This window comes from Physeter macrocephalus, chromosome 3 (assembly GCF_002837175.3).
Source record: "Physeter macrocephalus isolate SW-GA chromosome 3, ASM283717v5, whole genome shotgun sequence".
Classification (NCBI taxonomy): Eukaryota; Metazoa; Chordata; class Mammalia; order Artiodactyla; family Physeteridae; genus Physeter; species Physeter macrocephalus.
Window position 1 is genome coordinate 1731415 of NC_041216.1, and position 23924 is coordinate 1755338.

The window sequence follows — 23924 nt, forward strand, 5'->3', positions numbered from 1 at the left end:
AAAGCCTAGCGTCTGTCCCAGAAAGTATTCCCGGGAAAAGCTTTTGTTACTGGTACCCACCCGCCTCTGCCCCAGCTCCAGCTCCAGCTCCAGCTCCAGCTCCAGCTCCAGCACCGATGCGGGGCGTCCAGACACGCTCTCTGCGCAGGCGCGGCCCTTCCTGTGGGCGGGGCCTCGGCGCGCCGGCCAGCCCTCCGCCTCCCGGCCCCGCCCAATCCGAGGCGCGGAAGGCTCGTACTGCAGGCTGGGAGGTAGGGGAAGGCGGGGGTTCTACCTTGGGCCTTTGACCCGGGAGGGAAGGCCCCGACTACCGAGCGCCGCCCGCCTCCAGCCGCCGTTTTGCACTGGGAGTGGGCGGCGGCGGGAGGGAAGCTCTCCTGGGGCCGGGCTTGGGCCCGGGCGGGGCGGTGGCGGAGGGCGGGCCCCTCGGGCCGAGCGGGCCGTAACCTTCTGGGAGGGCAGAGGTGGGAAAGCCCTGGTCCGGAGGCTGGCGGCCGCGCGAGCCTTGGGCTCCTCGCCAGCCCGCTTCGAGACTTCGGCCGGTCGGTCCCTCTGGGCCGCGGTGTCCTCGTAATTCTGGCAGTCCCACGCTGGATGCAGCGCGCTACAGTGTAGGAAACCGTTCACAGGGCTCTTCGCATTTGGTGCTCACACGGCAGCTCGTGGGAGGGGGCCAGGGGATGGACTGTTGTCCCATTGTGCAGACGGAGAAAACTAAAGCTCAAAGTGGGGAGGAGATTTGCCTAGAGACACCCAGCGAGGTGGTGGCAGTGGGACTTAGGTCTTACTCCTCCAGTGCAGCGCCCTTTCCCCCGGGCCCCTCTGCCTCCCCTGCCAAAGGAAGGGGCTGAGGTAGGGCATTAGTGAATGGAAGTTCTTTCGTTCATTCTTTTTTTGTTTTTAGATCTGCCTTCTTCTGTACCATCCAGGTCAGAGCTGACTAAGAAGTATACAGAAGCCAAGTCATGGATCCACCTGCACGTAAAGAAAAGTCCAAAGTTAAAGAGGCTGTCAGCAGAGTTGAGAAGGCCAAGCAGAAATCAGCCCAGCAGGAGCTGAAGCAAAGACAGAGAGCAGAGGTGAGAGTAAGGAGGGCCTGTATACCTGTAGTCTGCTGGAGATGATGCCGGTATAGAGAGATACAGAGAGGAGAGCTGTGACGGGGAGCCCTACCTGCCTCCAGCCAATCCAGCCAAAACAGGTGTTCTCCCAGGTTTCCAGAGGAGATCGCTGAGGCTCACATGGTGAGGTGGCAGCCCAGAGTCACATGCCAAGTTTCAGAACCCCGACCAGTACCAGATAGTCTCCAGATGACTCCTGGTGCAGAGCTTTTGTGGTAGGACCTGAGGGAAGGAAGAAAGGAAAAAGAGAAGGGACATGTAAGGGAGGGGTCCTGTAAGGGAGTGAGAGAGAGCAAGTGTCAGACACCCTAGTACAAATGTCCTGGATTTGGCCTGGAGAGTTGCTCCTCCTAATTGGGCAGTAGAGGCCCAAGCTCTACACCCAACACTGTGTTCCTTTGTTCAGTCGGCACTTAAAAATCAAGCTGACTGTTTACGTGAATATTTTATTTTAGCATTTAATATCAGGAAAAAGCTTACTGCAGTCTTCCCTCTTTCTATTTCTTTTGCTTTTGCTTGTTTCTTTTCTTTCCTTTTTTTTAGAAATTTAAAAATACAGAAAAGCAGAATATTATAACAAACACCTGGGTACTCAGCACCCCAGATTGGTAGTGTTTAACATTTTGCCATATTTGCCTGGAGTCTTTTTTAAATAAGATAAATAAAAATTATAGGGCTTCCCTGGTGGCGCAGTGGTTGAGAATCCGCCTGCCGATGCAGGGGACACGGGTTCGTGCGCCGGTCCGGGAGGATGCCACATGCCGCGGAGCAGCTGGGCCCGTGAGCCCTGGCCGCTGAGCCTGCGCGTCCGGAGCCTGTGCTCCGCAACGGGAGAGGCCACAACAGTGAGAGGCCTGTGTACCGCAAAAAAAAAAAAAAAAATTACATGAATATTTGAAGTCCCCTTTCTCCATTTCCTTTTCCCCTCCCTATGGGCAACCACTATTTTTTTTTTATACTTTTACCCATGTGGGATCTTCCCGGACCGGGGCACAGAACCCGTGTCCCCTGCATCGGCAGGCGGATTCTCAACCACTGCGCCACCAGGGAAGCCCTAAAATGTTCTTTTGTGTTTTAAAATCTTACATTAAACTAATTCCACGTGTTTTATTTTGCATTTTGTTTATGTTTTTTAGAACTATTCATGTTAATGTAAGAATCTAGTTTATTCCTCATCACTGCTAATAGTAGTCTAGTTTATGAATCCACTTCAGTATATTTACCCCATCCTCCAGTAATGGATGTTTAAATAATTTATAGGGGTTTTTTTTTTTGCTGTTACAACCAATGCTGTAGTGAAAAACTTTTAGATGTCTCCTTGGGCACCTGTGCTGGAATTCCTGAAGGGTATATATAGCTAGAAGTAGAATTATTGGGTACATTTTCAAGTTTACTAGACGTTACCAAATTGTTTTCAGAGAGATTGTACAAGTTTGCACCTGCATTAGCAGTGTGAGAGAGTTCTCATTCCTCACTTCTTTTCCAATGCTTAATAGTGTCAGACTTTAAATTTTTGTTAATCTGATCCATTCACTCACAATATTGAACTGCTACTACATGCCAGGCACTGTTGTAGGAACAGAGGAGTCCCTGCCTTTATGGAACGTGCATTCAGTGGGGGAGGCCGACATAAACATAATAAGTAAACTTAATAGTGTGTTTGAAATTAATCCATAAACTGAAATCTGTCTTTGGATTAAGGCAGACTGTCTGAGAGCTGTGGATCTGGGTTCTAACAGATTGTGCCCCTCTTTCCTTCACCTCCCCATCCTCACCTGGACACAGGCCCCCAGACAGTTTTACTGCTGAGCGCTTTGGTGAAAGTTGGAGGGCTGCTGTAAGAAACAGCCCTAGGAAACTGTCCTTTGTGCACACTGCAGTGATAATGTTGTTGAGGACATTGTTCATGTGTTTACTGACACCCTGCCGGTGAGGTTCCACAGGTTACATTTACTTGTCTGACTTCAAACCCCAACTCCCCATAAATTCCAGTTCTTCCCGAGTCACCTTGGACAAGATACTTAACCTCTCTGAACCTCAGCTCTTCAGTTCCTTTTTGGTAAAATGAGGATGATAACATCAATTACACAGGATTGTTGTAAGGAATAGAAATGTTGTATGTAAAGCACGTAGGACAGTGCCTGGCCCAGAGAAAGCGCTCAAAAATGGCAGCGATTGATTGTTATCAAGAGTCACTGTGTTTTCATTGTGCGGACTTGAAGTTGAATTGTGCTGATTTGCCAAGATGTCATGCCAGACTTGCACTGTCGTTGCAGCTGGCACTGTTGAGTTCCTCAGATGTGCCAGGCACATGCATCACCACGTGTAATCCTCACACCAGGGTATATTATTGTTGCTCCCACTCTGACCTTTGTAAATCCTTCCTGGAATAAGGAAGGGAGATACAACTTACATGACCTTGTGAGGTAGAAAGTATTAGCCTCATTTCAAGTGAAGTGTTGTGACCAGAATTCCTAGGTAGTAAGGGATTGAGGGGCAGTACTGCCATCGAAACAGGTCTCTCCTGCTCCCTGCTTTGCCCCACAGTTGCCTTGCTGTTTTGTCTGTGTTGCCTGGAATGCAGTTTCCTAAGATAGGAATGTGACAAGAGCCCTTGTGGGGAGGCGGAGACACAGTTTCCCTTCAGTTCTGTATAGATGCCACATTCCAGAAAGTGAGATGAGAAGGAGAGATGAGAGGGGTGAATGGGAACAGAGGCCCATTTGGCAGTTGAAGCAGCATTTGGCACTGTTGGTGATCCTCTCCTTGAAAGTGTCATTCCTTGGCTTGGACCCTTGACCCATTTTGAGTCTCTCCTTTCTCTGCTTAATGTATTACTTAATATATTCTTAATTATATAATACATATAAATAATATATATAAAATGTGTTTGTGCACTTAAAGAAGATGAATAAAACAAACACCCAACTACAGAAATAGAACATGATCAGTAACTTAGAAGCTCTTCAGGCCTCACTCTGGTCATGTCCCCAGCCTTCCCACTAGCAGTACCCTCGGTCTTTAATTTCATGCTAATCACTCCCTTGCTGTTCTGTATTAATCTACTATTTCTGTGCGTACCCCTAAATAATATTTTATAGCATAACAGTATACTGTCTAGTTTTGCATGTTTCTGAACTTTATATATGTTACCGTATTCCGTGACTGGTTCTCTTCATTCAGCATCTTTTTTTTTTTTTTAACCATGCAGATTTATTTATTTATTTGTTTGTTTTATGGTAACACATACATAAAACTTGACCATTTTAACTATCAGTATTGTGCTTTCTGGGAATCATTTGTGTTGTTGTTTGAGACTATTTTCATCACTGTGTGGAATTCCGTTTTACTTAAAGATTATAGAATTTTTTTTTTTAACGTATTTTTGGCTGCGTTGGGTCTCTTCGTTGCTGTGCGCTGGCTTCTCACCGCGGTGGCTTCTCTTGTTGCGGAGCACAGGCTCTAGGTGCGCGGGCTTCAGTAGTTGTGGCACATGGGCTCAGTAGTTGTGGCTCGTGGGCTCTAGAGCACAGGCTCAGTAGTTGTGGTGCACGGGCTTAGTTGCTCCACGGAATGCGGGATCTTCCCTGACCAGGGCTCGAACCCGTGTCCCCTGCATCGGCAGGTGGACTCTCAACCACTGCGCCACCAGGGAAGCCCATTTCCCTTCTTTTTGATTACTCAAGTTTTATCCCCTACACACAAACACGGTCCTTCTTTTTTTTCTTCTATACAAATGTGGAAGCTTTATGTTGTTTTTCATTCCTTGGTGGAATTGATTACTGCAAGGTGAGCAATAAGGTAGACACCCTGCCTTTCACCTTAGAATGTCTCTCACAGTTTTCTTTCCACCCCACTGCCTGCCCTAGGTCACGTTCCTACTACCTCCTTCCGGACTATTGTAATAGGTGTCTCCTAATGCCCATTATCTCTCCTCCCCGACTCCATCCCTCACATGGTCTCCAGTTTTCTTTCTCAAAGCACAGATATAATCAAGTTGCTTCCCTGCACACTTCTCTCTCCAGAGTCAGCCTGATAAAGTCCAGATTCCTTGGCATGGCATTTAAGGCCCTAACATACTTTTCTTGCTTTCTCCAGCTCCCCAAACCCCATTCCATATCTTCCATATTAGCATACTTGAAGTTTCCAGAACTAATGCTGTACTTTTCCATTATATTTATTTAATCATAATATCCACTCCCCCATCACCTATGTCCTTTCCCCAGTCTCTACCTGTTCAAATCCTACCGGTCCTTTAAAGGCCTGATCAGTCACCTGCCTCACTGCTTCTTACCTGATTCCCCAGTGGAGTTACTGTCTACCTCTCCTGCCCCTGCGTTACCAGTGCAGTTCTGGCATTTTCAAATGACACAGCCTCTTGTGTCTGAAGATACACTGAGCATTTGCCTCCATTGCTAACATGTCTTTTCTCCCATTCAGATCTATGCCCTCAACAGAGTCATGACAGAACTGGAGCAGCAGCAGTTTGATGAGTTCTGTAAACAGATGCAGCCTCCTGGAGAGTGAGCTACCCCTGCGTTCACACTCGATGGGACCCTGGAGGCTTTGTTTGTGTGTTACCAGTCTTAAGCTGAGATGGCCCATTTGGAGCCTTACACAACTGGACAAGAAGACATTTGTGTTATTCCTAAAACTGGATAAATCGGAACTTCCTATATCTAACTTACTTCACTAGTTCCTCCGATCTGAATTGGCCCATTGCTTGCTGAAGAGACTTGTTCTATTCTTCCAAGACAATAGATTCTTTTTTTTTGTAACTTTTTCTATTTTTTGAAAAAAAATCAGTGTTTCTTGTGAAACTGTAATCTCCAAAACTACAAATAAAATACTAATAAGATGTTTGTTTGCTCATACTTTAGGGTCGGGGTGCCTAGCCATAGAAGGTGGAGTCCAAAAGAACGTACTAGGCAGGCAAAGTTGAGGTGAGCAGAGAGGACCCTTTCTCCTTCAGGAGGAGAGCGGAGAGGAGAGGAGGGAGAGAACATGGCTGCTTCCAGATTTCATTCTTTCTGGGCCTAAAGCTCTGCAGACCCTCCAGACCCTAAGTGTTTAGCCACACGGGTATAAATATGTGGCCTCTGCTCCCAGATGAGCCACAGCTCAGGTTTAGAGGCTTGAAGCTAGGATTCCTGTCACCCTATGAATGTGGACAGCTAGTGGCAGGCTTGCACCAGCAGGGGGAGGGGAGTGAGGCGCTTTTGGGTTTTCATTTTAGTTTTTGGTTTTTCATTTTCATCTTTCACTTTATCAGGCCTAGAAGCAGAACACATATGGAAATGAGGCAGACCGCTCAGCGAGGGCACAAGAGCCAACACTGCCACCTCCGTTAGTCTCCACACTGGAAATACCTGTATTTTCCCTAGTGGTGCTGGGAATATCTCCAGCAATTCCCATCTCCTTTGTCTCCCTGCTGCTCTGAAGTCACTGGGAATTCTGTTCCCATTGCTGTGTTTGTTTTAGGAATAAACTGCGGAGTTAAGGAGCTTGCTATCCCTGTGGAGAATGTGTTTTGAGAGCCTAAGTTATAGTCAAGGATTACCTCTACATAGATTATCCCCATAAGTAGTAATTAGGTTCTATAGGATCCTACTGAATTTGGGTTGAATGCAGATTTTTCAGTTTTGTGTTTTGGAGAAATGGGGGTTTGGAGTAAGCTGTCATCATAAACCTAAGGAAATGATGTATTAGTATGCTAGAAAGAGCAGTTTTTGGAGTCAGATGACTTGGGGTCAAGTGCCATTTTTACTGCATTGGATAAGTTATTGACGTCTCCAAGCCTCACTCTTCTCCCATCTGTGTAATGGAATAATATTTTCTTCTCAAGATCATTCATTGAGAAGTAAGATAATGTACGTAATAACTACTCAGTAAATATTACTTCCCAACTACCTTACTTCATGGGATATGTTTCAAATTTCAAATAACCAATTAATATATGAGCATTGGTTGGAAAGATTCTCATCCTTAGTTGGGAACTGCTTGTATTAACCTGTCGCAGCCCTGGATATAGTTCATCCTAGAGAAATTTTCTAGTATTGCAAACTGTAGGTGGTTGTAAAAATCAATTGAATAAATTGTGACCAGCTTTTCATTTTAGTGAAATAATAGATTGTAAAATATCACATGTGGTAAGGATATTGTTTCATGAAGCTTTTGTTTCAGCTTTCAGTTTTTCACCATTGAGCATAATGTTAGCTGTGGGTTTGTCATATATGCACTTTAATATGTCAAGGTACATTCCTTCCATACCCACTTTATTGAGAGTTTTTATCATAAATGGGTGTTGAATTTTGTCAAATGCTTTTTCTGCATCTATTGAGATGATCATATGGTTTTCATACTTCATTTTGTTAATGTGGTATAGCACATTGATTGCTTTGTGGATGTTGAACCATCCTGGCATCCCTGGGATAAATCCCACTTGATCATGGTGTATGATCCTTAATGTATTGTTGTATTTGGTTTGCCAATATTTTGTTGAGGATTTTTGCATCTATGTTCAGTAGTGATACTGGTCTATAATTTTCTTTTTTTGTGTTTTCTTTGTCTGGTTTTGCTATTAGGGTGATGTGGGCCTTGTAAAATAGTTAGGAAGCGTTCCCTCCTTTTCAACTATTTTTTGGAATAGTTTGAGAAGGATAAGTATTAATTCTTTGAATGTTTTGTAGAATTCACCTGTGAAGCCATCTGGCCCTGGAATTTTGTTTTGGGGGAGGTTTTTGATTACTGTTTCAATCTCTGCACCAGTGATCGATCTATTCAGATTTTCTGTTTCTTCATGATTCACTCTTGGAAGACTATATGATTCTAAGAATTTATCCATTCTTTCTAGGTTGTCCGATTTGTTGATGTATAGCTGATCATGATAGTCTCTTCTGATCCTCTGTACTTCTGTGGTATCTGTTGTTATTTCTCCTCTTTCATTTCTGAGTTTATTTATCATTACCTTCTCTCTTTTTTTCTTAGTGAGTCTAGCTAATAGTTTGTCAGTTTTGTTTATCTTTCAGAGAACCAGCTCTTAGTTTCATTGATCTTTTCTATTGTCTTTTCAGTCTCTACTTCATTTATTTCTGCTCTGATCTTTAATATTTCCTTTCTTCAGTAGACATTGGGCTTCATTTGTTCTTCTTTTTCTAGTTCCTTCAGGTGTAAGGTTAGAGTGTTTGAGATTTTTCTTGTTTCTTGAGGTAGGCCTGTATTACTATAAACTTCCCTCTTAGTATCACTTTTGGTGCATCTCATAGGTTTTCGTATGTCAAAATTTCACTTTCATTTGTCTTCAGATAATTTTTATTTTTCCTTTGATTTCTTTGTTGACCCAATAGTTGTTCAGTAGCATGTTGTTCAGTCTCCACATATTTGTGATTTTTTTCCCCACCTTTCTTCTTGTAGTTGATTTCTAGTTTCATACCATTGTTATCAGAAAAGATGCTTGAGAAGTATGTTTTTGAAATCTTGGCCTTCCCACTTGTTCCTAAGATCTGTTATATGTTAGAATATTTTATTTTATTTTATTTATTTAATTTTATAACATATTCTATTTTAGTTCTATTTTTTATTTTGATTCCTGACTAAGGAAGTAAAGACATTGAATGGTTAGCATTAGCATCCTGAGACCCCAGAGCCAGAGTAGAAGTGTAGCCTTACTTTCATATAGGTAGAAGGAAGCACACGTCCCTCTGTTAAGTCAAGAGGCTCTTGGCTGACCTATAACTATCCTCATATTGCTAACCTAAACTTTTTTTTGAGGCAATGTAGTATGATTATTATTGTTATAAACAAAGTACAATTTATACAATCAAATGTATATTTTCCCATTCAAAGCAGTCCTCTTGGAAGTCTACATATTTATTTTAGCTCTGCTGCTATGGCTCAAAATGGACATGGAAATCCTCTTTCAGAATTGCATCTTTTTCCTTTGAATGTAGTTCAAGTTTTAGATATAGCCAAAAATCATTGGAGGCCAAATCTGATAGCTAATGTGGTTTTGGTTTAAGAAGAGGACATCATTGGCTAATATTGAATATTAGGTTTTTGGACTAAATCTGGTTGGTTCAGAGTAAAATAAGTATTTTTTGAGTACCTACTATGTCCAGGCACTGTGCTAGGTGCTGGCCTCTAAGAGCTTATGTGAAGGCATTTCTCGACCTGGAGCTCCTAAAATATTTTGATGAAGGATAGCATCAGTGAAATGAGGGTTCAGCATTGAAGGACTTCACACTGAAATGTCTGAGCCCATGTATGTTTGTAAGATTCTTACTACATTATAGTAACCTTTTATATAACTCACTAGAATGCACAACCAAACAAATTCATCAACAAAGTAAATGTTTTTGAGTGTGGGGCACTGTGGCAGGCAGCAGAAATATGAAAAGATAAACTGAAGGAGCTTAAAATCTAGTGGGAGGGCTTCCCTGGTGGCGCAGTGGTTGAGAATCCGCCTGCCAATGCAGGGGACACGGGTTTGTGCCCCGGTCCGGGAAGATCCCGCATGCCGCGGAGCGGCTGGGCCCGTGAGCCATGGCCGCTGAGCCTGTGCGTTCGGAGCCTGTGCTCCGCAATGGGAGAGGCCACAACAGTGAGAGGCCCGCGTACCACAAAAAAAAAAAAAAAAATCTAGTGGGAAACAGACATATTCATCTAACCATGAAAAAAATACAAATGATATAACAGAGATACAAACAGAAAGCCGTGGAGAAGAGGAGGGTGCTGTCTGTTCCTTTAGAGTCAAATCATAGCAATGTGGACTTCATTGGACTTTTATTTTTCATTTAATTTTAGATTTAATGCATATTTGCCATATAGTTTGTTCTGCAAACTTCAAGAAGTTAGACCCGAGGTAAAAGTGCTCTGGTGCCCTAGTTGAGGAAGGGGTGGAACTAGCCAGTAATCTGGTTCACCACCTGGAGATGGAAAGTCCAGAGGCAGTGCCGGGGGCATGGCTTTCAGTGGGCCTGAGTTCTTTGTGAGGTGCCACTTTAGGGCTCCACACAATTTTATTTCTGTTCAATTTGGATTTTAGAATATGAAATGCCCTTTGAATATCTAGAGTTTAGTATTTTAGAGCTTAGGAAAAGAACACATAATGAGATCCTGGAGACCAGACGATGCCCTCAAGATGCCACTGTGTCTAATCTCTAAACAAAGCAAAAGGCAGAAGCTTTGACTGTGGAAATACGGAATTTTAAGTTACAAAATCCTACACACAAATTGGGCAACGTGATTGTCCTGCTATCAGCTCCGCTCTACAGAGCCAGAGTCTGTAAATTTAAGAAACACGTTACTAAGCCCCACCTCACCACTGGAGTAATTACCTTCAGGCAGGACCAAGGTGGAGGCTATACCAACTCTGAAGGGTTTCACTCATTTTCAAGGGACTAACCTGAGTGCACAAGTTCACCCAGCCGGTAACAGGGATGGAACTCAAGCCCAGCCCAAATTTAGCTTGGAAAAAATTCTGTTCTGTATGACATAAACAACTCTTGTCCCCAAGAGATTCAGAACCCTGAATAAAGAGGAAGAAGTATATAGGCCGCTGGCCCTACTGTGGGTTGCTGTGGTTCAAGGCAACATGTATCTAGCACATGCACAACATAGGGACAAGGAAACCTTTAGTAAGGGTAAGGCGAGGCTTGGCCCAACATGCTGGCAGAAACCCCACAGAGGCCAGCGGGAGTGGGTAAGGCTGTTTAGTGTCTTCGGTGCTGCAGCTTAAGACATGCTGCCTTGCCCCATAGAGCATCTGGAAAGAAGATGTAGGAGAGTGACCACATCAGGCAGTAAAAAGCAGTTAGCGACAATGGAGACAAAAACACCATGATGACACCTGGAAGAAAAAAGGCAAACAATTTTTATGAAGCTGTCTTATGTGTATTTTCCACCCTCTACTTCCCATTCCCCTCTTTCCAGCCTTCAGTTTTTACTCACAGAGCCTAAGACACTAAAACCAATGACACATGATCCCTGCCTTTTCAGAGTTTGTCCCTGTGTAACTAGACAATTACAATCTAATGCAATCTCAGGCTCCATTTTGTCAAATTCAGATCAGAAGTCAGTTTTAGCCAAGAATAAATTTGAGTTGCCCAGATCTCTTGTTAGAAAAAAAGAACAAAAAAGAAAAAAAATATATTCCTAATTGTTTCAAGTTTAACATGAGATAAGGGTCAATAAAATATTTTACGCATGCAGAAAAGAGTTAACATAGCAGGCCTGAGACTGCTGTCCTTAGAAAGGCCTGCTTGCAAGGTGGGCCTGGAAACTTGAATAGTAAACAGTTCCCCACACTGACACTTTTAATATTCTGACTGCCTAAGACAGTTGGTTATTACCCCCGAGAATACAGATTTGTTGGTTGTCCTGCCTCCTCTGGAATGGAAATGCATGAGTGATCCTGTAATGGATACCGCTGTGATGTGGTAGAATGAACATGGGATTTGGAGTCCCAAGACCTGGATTTAGAAAAGTCCATACTTTGCCACTTATCAGCTGTGTGATCTTGGGCAAGTCACCTAACTCTTTCAAGCCTGTTTATTACCTTAAGAGAGGAATAATAATGCCTCTCACCCTCTGTCATAATGAGATTGAATGGGGAATGTGTGAAAGAAATTTATGGAAGTACTACAAACGTGAGATGCCATTCTTCCCCTTTAACTTTGTTGCAGAAGTCTGGTGAACAAGTAACAACGTGAGATTTAATAGCAGAAGCTAGCCCCACACAGGGCCAGTTTAGATGACAGGTGAGTTTAGCTTTGCATGCTTCAAAGTTGACCAAACCAACTTTGTCCCTGTATTACCGTATCAAACTCAATTACAAATGTCAACCAAAATCCCTACCAACCTGACTGTGGTACTACTTTGATGGAAATGCAATTCACAAGAATTAACTCTGTCACTTTGACATTTATGCCAAATCTCTTCATCTCCGCCACAACCATCACCTCTCATCTGACAAAAAGCTGGTTTTCCTACTTCTATTCTTAGTCTCCTACAATCTATTCTCTTCATTACAGTCCAAGTGATCGTTTAAAACTGTGGCTCAGAAATCCCTTCAAAGGCTTCTCATTTGCCTACAGGATCCAGTCCCCAATCCTGCCCGCTCACTTCACTGGCCTCAGTCTGTCACAAGCCCTCTCTCAGCAAGTCCAGCCACACTGGTGCACTAATGCATCCAGCTGTTCTTGCCTCAGAACATTCAAAAATTGTTTCCTTTTCTGAGCCATGCTTCCCACCACTTGGCCAATCATCTTGCAGTTTTCATGTAATTTAAATTTTTTTCCAGTTTTATTGAGATATCGTTGACATATAGCATTGTTATTAGTCCAAGGTGTAACAACAACGATTTGATACTTGTATATATTGCAACATGATAACCATAATAAATTTACTTAATATCCATCACCTCACATAGTTACACATTTTTTCCCTGTGATGAGAACTTTTAAGATCTACTCTCGTAGCAACTTTCAAAAAGCCAATACACTATTGTTAACTGTAGCCACCATGCTGTACATTACATGCCCAGAACTTATCTTGTAACTAGAGTTTTTACCTTTTGACCACTTTCACCCAGATTTCATTTAAATGTCACCTCCTTAAGGATCCTTTCCCATCCTTAAAGCATTCCAGTCTAAATTAGGTCACCCTCTGATGCCCTCTGAGAGCACCCTATAGTTTCACAACACATCAAAACTATATATTTTTAGTTATTTCTGCCATGATTTGTTTGGTGTCTGTCTCCCCTATCGGACTGTAAATCCTGAGGCAGGAAGTATTTGTCTGGTTTACCGATTTGATTCCTAGTACCTGACACGTGGTCAGTGTTCCCTAAATTTCTATTGAACTTAGTGACATCCAACAAATATTTATTGTGCGTCTACTATGTGATTGGCACAATCCTAGGTACTAGGAATTACAGCACAAATAAAAAAGAGTCTTCTATGGGGGGGCAGGTTTAGTGCGTATAGACAACAAACAAGTAAATCCACATCAGGTGATGATAAATTCTACGGAGAAAAGTAAAGCAGGGTGAAACAGAGAGGGAATGTGGGGACAAGGTACAGGGTGGCAATGAGCAGCAGTGATAATAAATGATCACTAGTGACTTTTTTTTTTTTTTTTTTGAGGTACGCGGGCCTCTCACCGTTGTGGCCTCTCCCACTGCGGAGCACAGGCTCCGGACGCGCAGGCTCAGCGGCCATGGCTCACGGGCCCAGCCGCTCCGCAGCATGTGGGATCCTCCCGGACCGGGGCACGAACCCACATCCCCTGCATGGGCAGGTGGACTCTCAACCACTGCGCCACCAGGGAAGCCCACTAGCGATATTTAAGAGCAGTATTTTCACTCACCTCCCAGATAGACCATTTTTTTCCAGTTCTCAGACTCCAGGATTTCGTCATGTGGGTAGTAGCTCTGGTCCATCATGAATAGTATCATGAGTGAGGCCATGCAAGAGAGAATGAATGTGTTGCCTTTGGTCAGGAGGGAGGTGGAGGCCAAAACACAGGAAGCATAGGGGCAGGGTAGACCCTTGTATATGGAGGGAACGCCTGCAGGGAAAGAAAAGATGGGGTTTGCTGCTTCCCACTGCTCTAAAGCACCCACCAGAGGAAGCCCTTCTCTCTTTGGGTCTTCCCTGCCCCACATTCCAAATCCCCTAATCCCAGGGCAGTGGCCAGCCATAAAGCACGTAGTTGTTTAGAGATGATGTGTGGGTTTTGCACTGGATCCTCAAGGTAAAGCAGGCAGCTAGGACCAGGCCTATGCCTTGGCCCCTAGGAAGCCTCTGTGGAAGGGTCCTTTGAGATCTTTCTGTCTGCATCTGCAATCCCTTGCGTTGTGACCTTAGGCAAGGTAATTACCCTCACCAGAGTTCAGTTTCTCCATCTGTTATGGGAAACTGGAGTAGGACCTCTAGTTCTAGAGTCTGTGAATTCATATGCTCCATCCAAAGGTCACACTACAAGAAAAAGGCACAGCTGGTTCAAGAACCAAGGGTTCCCGCCCCCTAGAATAGGTCTCTGCCAATGCAGCCTGCAGTCTTCAGTGGGCCTAGAGCAGGGGAGAAGGAAGGAAGGGGGTCTCCATAAAAGAAAGGAAAGGAGTCAATTACTGCACCTCACACTTCCGGCATCCAACAGCTTCTCCCCTCCATGGTTCCCTACCCTCAGCCATAAGGCTGGCTTCCACTCACCAGCTGAATAAAAACAGAGGCGGACTGAAATAGCCAACACATAGATGATGGCCAGGAACCCGTTCAGAGGCCCATCCACACCTAGAAGCAGGGCTGAGGCCAGGCCAAAGGTGGTGAAGACAGCAAAGTCATTCAGCTCGGCTCCTGCTCCAGAAGGCCAAGGTTAGAAGAACTTACACTCATATGTCTTATACCTTAGTTCCCTCTAGAGGGGGAGCTGGAGTGAGGACAAGCAGGACCCTGTTTGTCAGGTCCCTGAGGGGCCAGAGGGCAACAGCTGCTCCCCACGTGGCCTGTTGATCAAAGACTAGGATCTCCTTCTGGCTCTGCTTGAAACTGACCACATGGCCCTAGACAAGTCTTTCCCTGTCTGGGTCTTAGTTTTCCCATCCTTTAACATGCAAGGGTTGGACCACAATTGGGAACAAATTGACAAGCTGTGGAACCCTTTTTTTCAAGCAAAATCTTGCATGGAAATATCTTGTCATATTTTAAACCAGCAGCTCTGCTTGGGGTAATTTTTCATTCCCCCACTCCCCCGTGACCACAACCACCACTCCCACTCCCAGATCCACCCTGAAGAGGGAGATGGGGCAGATAAGCCCACTGAAGGCCAGGACAAAGACAGCCAGCGATCAATAAGCGAACCAGCAGAGGAGCTAGATCTAGACTGTGGGGCTCACAAACTCCTGTTCAGGGGCTGCTTCTGCTACACTCAGAGGGATGTGAACAGGAGTGGTGACTCAGGGAAGGCTGCTGTATTTCAGAGGATAGAGGAGCTGACCTGAATGGGTGCTCCTGGGGTCAGGGATTATGAGTCTGAGGCCTGGACTCACCTGATGTGCAGCAGATGTTGAGGTGTCTGGTCATTGCCCCGATAGCCATGTCTAATAGAAAGCTGACCAAAAGCATCCAGGAGGCACAGGGGGACTTCCTAAAATGCAGGCCAGCAGGCCCCAAAGGGCGGCTCTTTCGTAGTCTCCACTGGACTCCACCCACCTCCCGCCATATGCTTCCTACGCTAGCACACATGCACACACCCCTATGTGTTCCCACACTCACATCCTTTCTGATATGTGCTGCTTTACATACACACACACACACACACACGCACACACACACACACACCCCTCACACATATCTACATCCCTTCCATACTCTCATTCTCAACCAACAGTCTCAAAGGGGTGCCCTCAACCCCCTCGGTAATCACTAAGGTCCCTTTCAATTCTAAATTCCAGGCACATTCAGTGGCAAGGGGGGTCCTAGGCCTTAGTCCAGCCTCTACAACCATCTCAGATAAACCACTCCTCCTTCCTAGGTCTCTGTTCCTCCATCTATAAAATGAGGGGTTTGTACCAAATGATTTATTTAATACGTATAGGCCTATTTAGATTATCTGTTTCTCCTAGTGTGAGTTTTGGTAGCTTGTATCTTCTAAGGAGTTGGTCTGTTTCATCTAGGCTATCAAGTTTGTTGGTATAGAGCTGTTCACCATATTCCTTTACTATGCTTTTAATGTCCACGTAATGATTCCTCCACTTTCATTTCTGACACTGGTAATTTGTGTCTTGTCTTTTTTTTGGTTAGCCTGGCTAGAGGTTTATCAATTTTATTGATCTTTTCAAAGAACCAGGTTTTGGTTTCATTGATTTTTTTAAAGTGATTTCTTGTTTTCGATTTCATTGATTTCTGCTCTAATTTTTATTATTTCTTTCCTTCTGCTTACTGCTGATTTAATTTGCTCTTCTTTTTCTAGTTTCCTAAGGTGGAAGCTTACATAATTGATTTTAGATCTTCCTTCTTTTCCATTTTTTCTAAGACTTTACTTTTTTAGGGAAGTTTTAGGTTTACAACAAAATTGAGAGGAATACAGATTCCCATATACCCCTTAGCCCTACATATGCATAGCCTCTCCCATTATGAACATCACTCACCAGAATGATGCATTCTGGCCTTGGTACATACCAAGAATGAACCTACACTGACACACTGTAGTCACTCAAAGTCCATAGTTTACCTTAGGGCTCACTCTTGGTGTAATACATTCTGTGGTTTTGGACAAAAGTATAATGATATATATCCATCATTATAATATCATATAGAGCATTTTCACTGTCCTAAAAATCCTTTGTGCTCTACCTATTTATGTCCTCCTCAACCCCTCTGGAAACTACTGATCTTTTTATTGTCTCCATACTTTTGGATACATATTTTCTCCATATTTTCTTTTCCAGAATGTCATATAGTTGGAGTCATATAATATGTAGCCTTTTTGGATTGGCTTCTTTCACTTAATAATATGCATTTAATGTTCCTCCATGTCTTCTTAGGGCTTGATAGCTCATTTCTTTTTAACACTGAATGATATTCCATTGTCTGGATGTGCCACAATTTATTTATCCATTCATCTACTGAAGGGCATCTTTGTTGCTTCCAAGATTTGGCTATTATGAATAAAACATCATAAACATCCAAGTACAGGTTTTGAACGCAGTTTTCAATTCATTTGGATAAATACCAAGGAGTGTGACTGCTGGATTATATGGTAAGAGTATGTTTAGTTTTGTAGGAAACCACCAAACTGTCTTCCAAAGTGGCTGTACCATTTTGCATTCCCACCAGCAATGAATGAGAGTTCCTGTTGCTCCACATCCTCAGCAGCATTTGTTGCTATCAGTGTTCTGGATTCTGGTCCTTCTGATAGGTGTATAGTGGTATCTCATTGTCATTTAATTTGCGTTTCCCTGATGATATATGATGTGGAGTATCTCTTCATATGTTTAAATGCCATCTGGATATCTTCTTTGGTGAGGTGTCTGTTAAGGTCTTTGGGTTTTTTTAATTGGGTTGTTTTTTAATTTTTTAATTGGGTTGTTTTTTTATTGGGTTGTTTTCTTATTGGGTTTTTAATTGGGTTGTTTTCTTATTGATGAGTGTTAAGCTTTGTATATCTTGGACTGTAGTTCTTTATCGGATGTATTTTTGCAAATATTTTCTCCCAGTCTGAGGCTTGTCTTCTAGTTCTCTTGACGTGGTCTTTTACAGAGCAGATTTCTTTTCTAATATATGCATTCAATGCTATAAATTTCCCTCTAAGTACTGCATTCACTGCATCTCACAAATTATGATAAGTTGTATTTTCACGTTCTTTTAGTTCAAAATATTTTTAAAAAATTTCTCTTGAGACTCCTTTTTTTTTTTTCTGCAGTACACAGGCCTCTCACTGTTGTGGCCTCTCCCGTTGCAGAGCACAGGCTCCTCCGGACGCGCAGGCTCAGCGGCCATGGCTCACGGGCCCAGCCGCTCCACGGCATGTGGGATCTTCCTGGACCGGGGCACGAACCTGTGTCCCCTGCATCGGCAGGCAGACTCTCAACCACTGTGCCACGAGGGAAGCCCAAGACTCCTTTTTTTAATCTATGTATTATTTAGAAGTGAGTTGTTTAACCTCCATGTATTTCGGAATTTTCTAGTTATTTTTCTGTTATTAATTTCTAGTTTAACTCCATATGAGTTAAACAGAACAGAGCATACTTTGTATGATTTCTATTTTTTTTTAATTTGTTAAGGTATGTCTTACAGACCAGAATGTGGTCTATCTTGGTGAGCTTGAGAAGAATGGGTATTCTGCTACTGTTGGATGAAGTATGCTATAAATATCAATTAGATCCAGTGGATTGATGGTGCTGTTCAATTCAACTATATCCTTACTGATTTTCTGCCTGCTGGATCTATCAATTACTGATAAAGGGGTATAGAAATATCCAACTATGATAATACAGTCATCAGTTTCTGCTTGTAGTTATATCAGTTTTTGTCTCATGTATTTTGATGCTCTGAATGATTTCTAAGATATCTTTCAGATCCTACATTCAAGGATTCTACGTTTCTTTCCAGCACATGCTCCCAAACTCCTCTGAAATCAGCTACCACAATCTCAGACCAAACTGCCCTAGGAGGCCATACGCAAGTCGACACCCTGACTGCAATGCTTGGGTGGCCCAGCAGAAGCAAACAGAGAGCCTGACCCCAGACCTCAGCTGTCCCCAAACAACCTTAGTATTTCCTTTGTTTAGACCCATACCTATGTGTCTAAAGGGAATTGGGCCCACCAGTATGGCATAAAAACTACACTCCCAGATTAGCTTGAACTGAGAAGATAGTGATTTTTTGCTGCAGGTATGCCCCACTTTATGAGACCCCAAAAACCCAGACTTAGAGAATCATAATTTTCAAACTGGAAGGGAACTTAAACATAATCAGGCAAAATCCTCTTATTTTATGGTTGAGAAACAGATCCAGAGAAGTCACTTGCTCATGGTTGTAAAGAATCAAACAGATTAGGAGTATGTTATTTGCATTATAAAGGACTTATCTTTAAAGAGCTGATTTCCCAAAGCCATTGAAACATGATTCAATTTATAGAAACATAATTTGCCTACAGCTTTTTGGGGGGGGCCCATATACATGTCTCAGAGTTTCCAGAACAGTGCTAATTTCAAATATTCTGCCAGATCATATGCTCTAATTTAAGAATCAAAAAAATTTAATGGTAGCCTGCCTACCCAAGGATTGTGCAAAGGCTACCAGAACAGAAATCTCAAAATCTCTTGATTTTCTCATAGAAACCGTTCTAGATGGCCATAGCTGGAAGGAACTATAGAGATCATAGTGTGAGCTGCTTGTTTTAAAGATGGAGAAACTGAGGCTCAGGATATGACCTAGCTAAGGTCGCATATCAGGCTGGTGGTAGAACTGAGGCTAGGATCTTGACCCCTTGACTCCCAACCTACTGCACTTTCTCCTGCCCCCAGTTGATCTGTACGCCTCGGAGCCTGGCTCTCTAGACTCCCCACTCCTTCCCTCATGCCATTGGCTCCAGCTCTTGGCTAAGAGCTTGCTGGGCCCCAGACCTACTTGCAGAAACTGCAGAAGATGGAGATGAGCCCCAGGATCATGTTGGCCAGGGACAAGGCACTGGCAACATCCTTCCAGGAAAATTCATTCATCTGGGCGTGGCTCTGCTCTTTGGTCAGGAAGAAACTGGTGTGCTGACCTGGGGCCCAGGGGAGAGGGACAAGGGGTTGTCAAGGTCAAAGAGTCCCAAAAGAGGCTCCCAGGGACCCAGTAGCTCCTGTTCCCCTAGATCTCATCCCAGAGCTGCACCCTCCCAACATGGTTTCACTGGCTGGAATCAGGGAGACTGCAGGTAGATGGAGGACACCCAGGAGGTAAGACAAAGGTGCTGAAGATGAGCGCCTGGGGAAGATCAATAGCAAAGTGAGTGAACCAGAACGACCATAGCTTCCACCCCTCTCTGACTACACCCCTTGCCCTACAGCACAGACCTCCCTCTAGCCCATACACTGACCCTCCTGGCACTCCCATGGCCCAGGGTCCAAGGGGTATGCACCCTTCCCCCATCTGAGAGATGAGCCCTTGTCATAGAGACCTTTATCATAAATGAGCCCTCCTTTTTTTCTTTCTTCTTTTAATTATAAAGCTACTTTTAATACTTTGGAGTGAGCCCCACAGGAACAAAAACACTGGGAAGGGGTAACCCCCTCACCCCCAGGAGTGGCCCAGGGGGAGAGAGGCCACCTGACGGGAAGGAAGCACAAAGGGCCCGCTGCAGACTCAGGCTCCTTTGTCCCGGAGGCCACGCTCACTCCCTCAGAAGGACAGGGCTGTGGCTGAGATGCCCCAGGCATCAACAGGGGAAGAGATGAGCAACAGAAAATGAATATGGACAGCACTAAATAGTTCTCATGGCACTTTCACCACGTTCTCTCTTCTGATCCTGACAACCTTAGGAGATGGTGCTATAATTCTCCCCGTTTCACGAATGAGGGAACTGAGGTCCTGAGAAATGGAGGTGTTTGCTCAAAGTCACACTTTAGGTGAGTAGAATCAATCCCTTCTGTTTGATTCTAAATCTGGTGCTTCTTACCGGGGGCATAATCTCAGCAGGAGGAGGTTTGTGCGGGCAATGAGGGAGCTCAGATGGCCAGTCTGGCTGGGCAGCTACAGCCTCCCCGTGCAGGAGCAGGCCCTGCCCAGGCCTCCTCCCTTCCCTCAGTCTCTCTCAGCAGCAGGGAATCAGCTGGCCCTGGCCATTTTCACAGTCCCTCTGTGTCCGTTTTCGCTCTAAGACCAAACATGTGCACTCCTTACACATAAACTGTGTGTGAAACTTTCTTTTGGAGAAAGAGCCCCAGCGTTCTCTGAAACAGGGAGGCCCCACTGGTTGTAAACACACTACCCACAAATAGCAATCCTGCACGTGAGTAAAATGTACAAGTTCCAAGGTGTTTTCTCATTTAATCCCCACTCATTTTCGAGGTGAGGAAGCTGAGACTCTGCCTCCATACAGCCCCTCTGTACAGCCCCAGGCCCTTCTGGTCTGGGCAAGAGCTAAGACAAATCATGGTCCTTTCCCATAAATACTGCCACCAGTATGTCAGAGGTTGAGAGGGGGCCGGACTTGGAATTTGGGGCTGGGAGTTTATCAGGCAGCACGGTGGAGCTAACTGCTCCCATAGGCCAGCTTCATTCACCAAGGGGTATCAGTAGCTACAATGCCAAAGCCACTGGGACTCCTGAGACCTTGTCATGCCAGGTCCCCTCAAAACCTAAGACAGGAAGCAATGCTAGTCTGAGAAATCTGGGATGGGAGGGGGGCAAAGGATTGGATGCCTGCTCCCTCCCTATCAACCCTTCCCTCCTGGTCTGTCTTGAGTCTCAAGGCTGACCCAAGCAAGACCAAACACCTCTGTTCCAGCCTAGTCTGCACCTGGAAGAGCAGCATCCCAGCATCTCAGAGGCAGTCAGCAGATACCTGGGGTATGTCCATCAAGTACGAGACACACCTCATCTATACTACCACACCGTTTGTTTTTTTTTAATTAATGTGCAATTAATTGTCTACTATAGTATCTCTTTCATTCACAAAGCACTTTCACCTCTATGGTTTCCAATGGCCCTGTGAGGTCTGCCAGGTAAGGCAAAGAAGACTCAGAGAGGGGAAGAACCTTGTTCAAGGTCACAGTGGAAGTGGCAGAACAAGACTTCCAACTTCAGCATAAGTGTTCTTTCCTGGGTACTCTGCTGTCTACCAACCAACAGGACTGATCGTAGTATTCGTTGTAAGCTCAGACTGAGCAAGGTGCTGGGGAAAGCCCTTGGTCCCTGCCTGGACCATGGAATTTACAGTCTGTTCAGGAAAGCAAGACTCATGCAGGCCTGTGGAGACTTATAGACAGTTCATGGTGGTAACTCATCTTAACAATGGGGAAACTGAGGTTTCAGAACAGTTAAGCAACTTGTTCCAGCAAATGGTGGAGCCGGGATTGGAACTGGGCCTCCTCTTTCCCAATTAAAAGCCATTTGCAGCACAGGCCCCAGGTATGGAAGGATGTGGAGCTGAGAGTAAGAGCTGTTGAAATTTGGAGAAAAAAGGAAAAATCCATTCATTCAGCAAACACTTGGTCTTGGGACAGAGAAGATTAAGACCTGGTCTGGTCTCTCAAAAAGCTCAGTCTGGCAGAGGCATTCAACCCTGCACAGAAGAGGAGGTGACAAGGCTGCTGAGGGAGCACAGAAGAGGGCCCCCGCCTGTCAGGGGGCTCAGACGAGGGGGTCAGAGCTGAGGCCTTGCCCAGCAGTGGCCTGCAAGACTAGCTCACGTCATTCCCCGGCTCCCCGGAAGCCATCAGTGGCTCCCCAACACCCTCAGGAGGAGTCCAGCTCCTTCATGTGGTATGCAAGCCCTTCGTGACAAAGCCCTGCTCAACTCTCAGCCTCCTCTCTCCATTGCCCCTTCTCTGCCCCCCTCTGGTCTTGGGTTGGGTGGTGGGCCTCTTTGGGAAGCCTGACACCCCCTCAAGTCTTGAGCTGCTCCTCCTCTGCACTGCCACATCTCCTTGTGCTCGCCGTGTGACACTTGGCACTCTGTATTGGCACCGCCTACGTGGTCTTCCTTCTCTACTACAGGGGAAGGAACTTGAGTGCCAACCGAGGTCCCCTGTGCCCGGCATGAGGCCTGACAATAGAAGTTGTTCAATGACCGTTAAATTAATAGAGCACTCTGGTGCTTGCCCGAGATCCTCTCCCTGCACGGAATCACTCAAAGCCTGTCTAGTCTGTCCTGTGAGAAGCCTTCTCAAGTGAACAATCCAGCCCCTCAGCACACCCAGCAACTACCCAACGTTTACCATCTTTATTTGCCCATGTCTGCTGTGCGCCAGGCCTGTGTGTTCTGGGCACCCTCAGGAGGCTAGGAGTCTGGTAGGGGGGGCAGATGTGTGTAGGGACGGTGACGGCAGTGTGGCAACTCTTATTGGACAAGGGGTTGTCCGGTTGCTGAGGGTGTCCAGGGAAGACTAAGTCTGGGGTGGGGGCAGGGGAAGGCTTGGCCAATGTGATATTTACGGAGGGTCTCCGGGCATAAACAAAGGGGGGGGGGTGCTTCCTGGCAAAGGAAATTGCAAGGGCGCAAGCCCAATAGGGAGGCTGGGTCCCAGGGAGACAGGGCTGCCGGGAGGCCAAGCCGGCAGGGAGGCCACAGTTGTGATAGCTGCCGTGACCTTGCCTTGCCGCTGTGGACAGGCAGTGATGTTTATTTGGTAAGGGGGTGTCTTGATCAGATGTGGGTTGGGGGTGGAGGGTGGTCTCGAGGGCAGAGGCTGAAGAAAAGGAAACCAGCCATGAGACTGGTGAGTGAGGAGAACGAAGTGAGCGACAAGAAACGTCCGACGCTGGGGCTGCTAGCGGAAGAAGAGGGGAGAGTTGCGTGGGACTCGGCGATTTCTCAGGAGAGGAAAGGCGTGGCGAAGGCGGTGCCTTGCCGGGAAACCCGCGCAGCGTTGGAGCGAGAAGGCTCCAGGCGGCGCTCCCCAGCGGGCGGTGAGCCACGCGCACAGCCCCTCGGGTTAGAAACGCCCCGCCCCCCACTGGCCGCCCCCACTCCATCCCGCCACCCTAGAGGCCAGCTGCCCAACAGGGAGCCGGCCTCCTCCCGACGCCGGTCTGTCCGAGCTGGAGACACCGGCGCTCCCCTCCTCGCCCCTCCCCTGCCTGCTGTGCCGCGTCGGTCCTGGACGACAGCGACGGCGACGACGCCCAGGCGAAAAGATGGAAGAGACGGAGCCGGGTCTGGGCGCCCGCGCTTCGGAACAACTCCTTCCCCCCAGGGCCGTGGTCGCCGACAGCACCCCGGGGGAGGCGCGTGCGACGCTGCGGCTGCTTACCTGGGGACCAGACATTCTTAGATGGGGTGGGGGCCCGCACTCCTTCCCCACTTCCTGGGCGGTGGAGAGGGGCCAGCCCAGGAGACGGGGAGCCGCGCCGTCCCAAGCCTCTCACCCATCCCCCACCCCCGCTGTTAGCTCACAATCCCCGAGGGGCAGGGGAGGGGCCACGGGGCTTTAGTTGGCAGGAAGAGGGGCCTCAGTTTGCCGGGGAGCCCTAGGTCTTAAAGCGGCGCGGAAGGGGAATGCAGGGATTGAGAGGAGGGCACTAGTCTAACATGGGGAGCGTGGACAGGCTTGGCAGGCGAAGAGACCAGAGTGCACGGCGTGTGGGAGGGAGG

The 23924-nt window shown here is 45.9% G+C and overlaps 2 protein-coding genes across 5 annotated transcripts; one reads left to right on the forward strand and one right to left on the reverse strand.

Moving 5' to 3' along the window:
- The first annotated feature begins 200 nt into the window (after window positions 1–200).
- SVBP (small vasohibin binding protein) lies at window positions 201–5977 on the forward strand. 3 transcript variants are annotated; one of them, XM_024125691.3, is made up of 3 exons: window positions 201–251; window positions 905–1079; window positions 5562–5977. In XM_024125691.3, exons 2-3 carry the CDS (start codon window positions 966–968, stop codon window positions 5646–5648), a joined length of 201 nt encoding a protein of 66 aa, XP_023981459.1. In that variant the 5' UTR covers window positions 201–251; window positions 905–965; the 3' UTR covers window positions 5649–5977. The 3 variants fall into 3 exon arrangements, with proteins under 3 accessions (XP_023981459.1, XP_007110114.1, XP_007110115.1); XM_007110052.3 differs by lacking the exon at window positions 201–251 and adding an exon at window positions 280–611; XM_007110053.4 differs by lacking the exon at window positions 201–251 and adding an exon at window positions 471–611 and having other exon boundaries at window positions 930–1079.
- On the reverse strand, window positions 1086–23696 carry TMEM269 (transmembrane protein 269). Of its 2 annotated transcripts, none has more exons than XM_055082596.1 (6): window positions 23584–23696; window positions 19253–19391; window positions 15169–15266; window positions 14333–14476; window positions 13488–13688; window positions 1086–1343 (listed from the first exon to the last, which is right to left on the reverse strand). In XM_055082596.1, exons 2-6 carry the CDS (start codon window positions 19342–19344, stop codon window positions 1264–1266), a joined length of 615 nt encoding a protein of 204 aa, XP_054938571.1. In that variant the 5' UTR covers window positions 19345–19391; window positions 23584–23696; the 3' UTR covers window positions 1086–1263. The 2 variants fall into 2 exon arrangements, with proteins under 2 accessions (XP_054938571.1, XP_023981458.1); XM_024125690.3 differs by lacking the exon at window positions 1086–1343 and adding an exon at window positions 9899–10968.
- Between the last annotated feature and the right edge of the window lie 228 nt (window positions 23697–23924).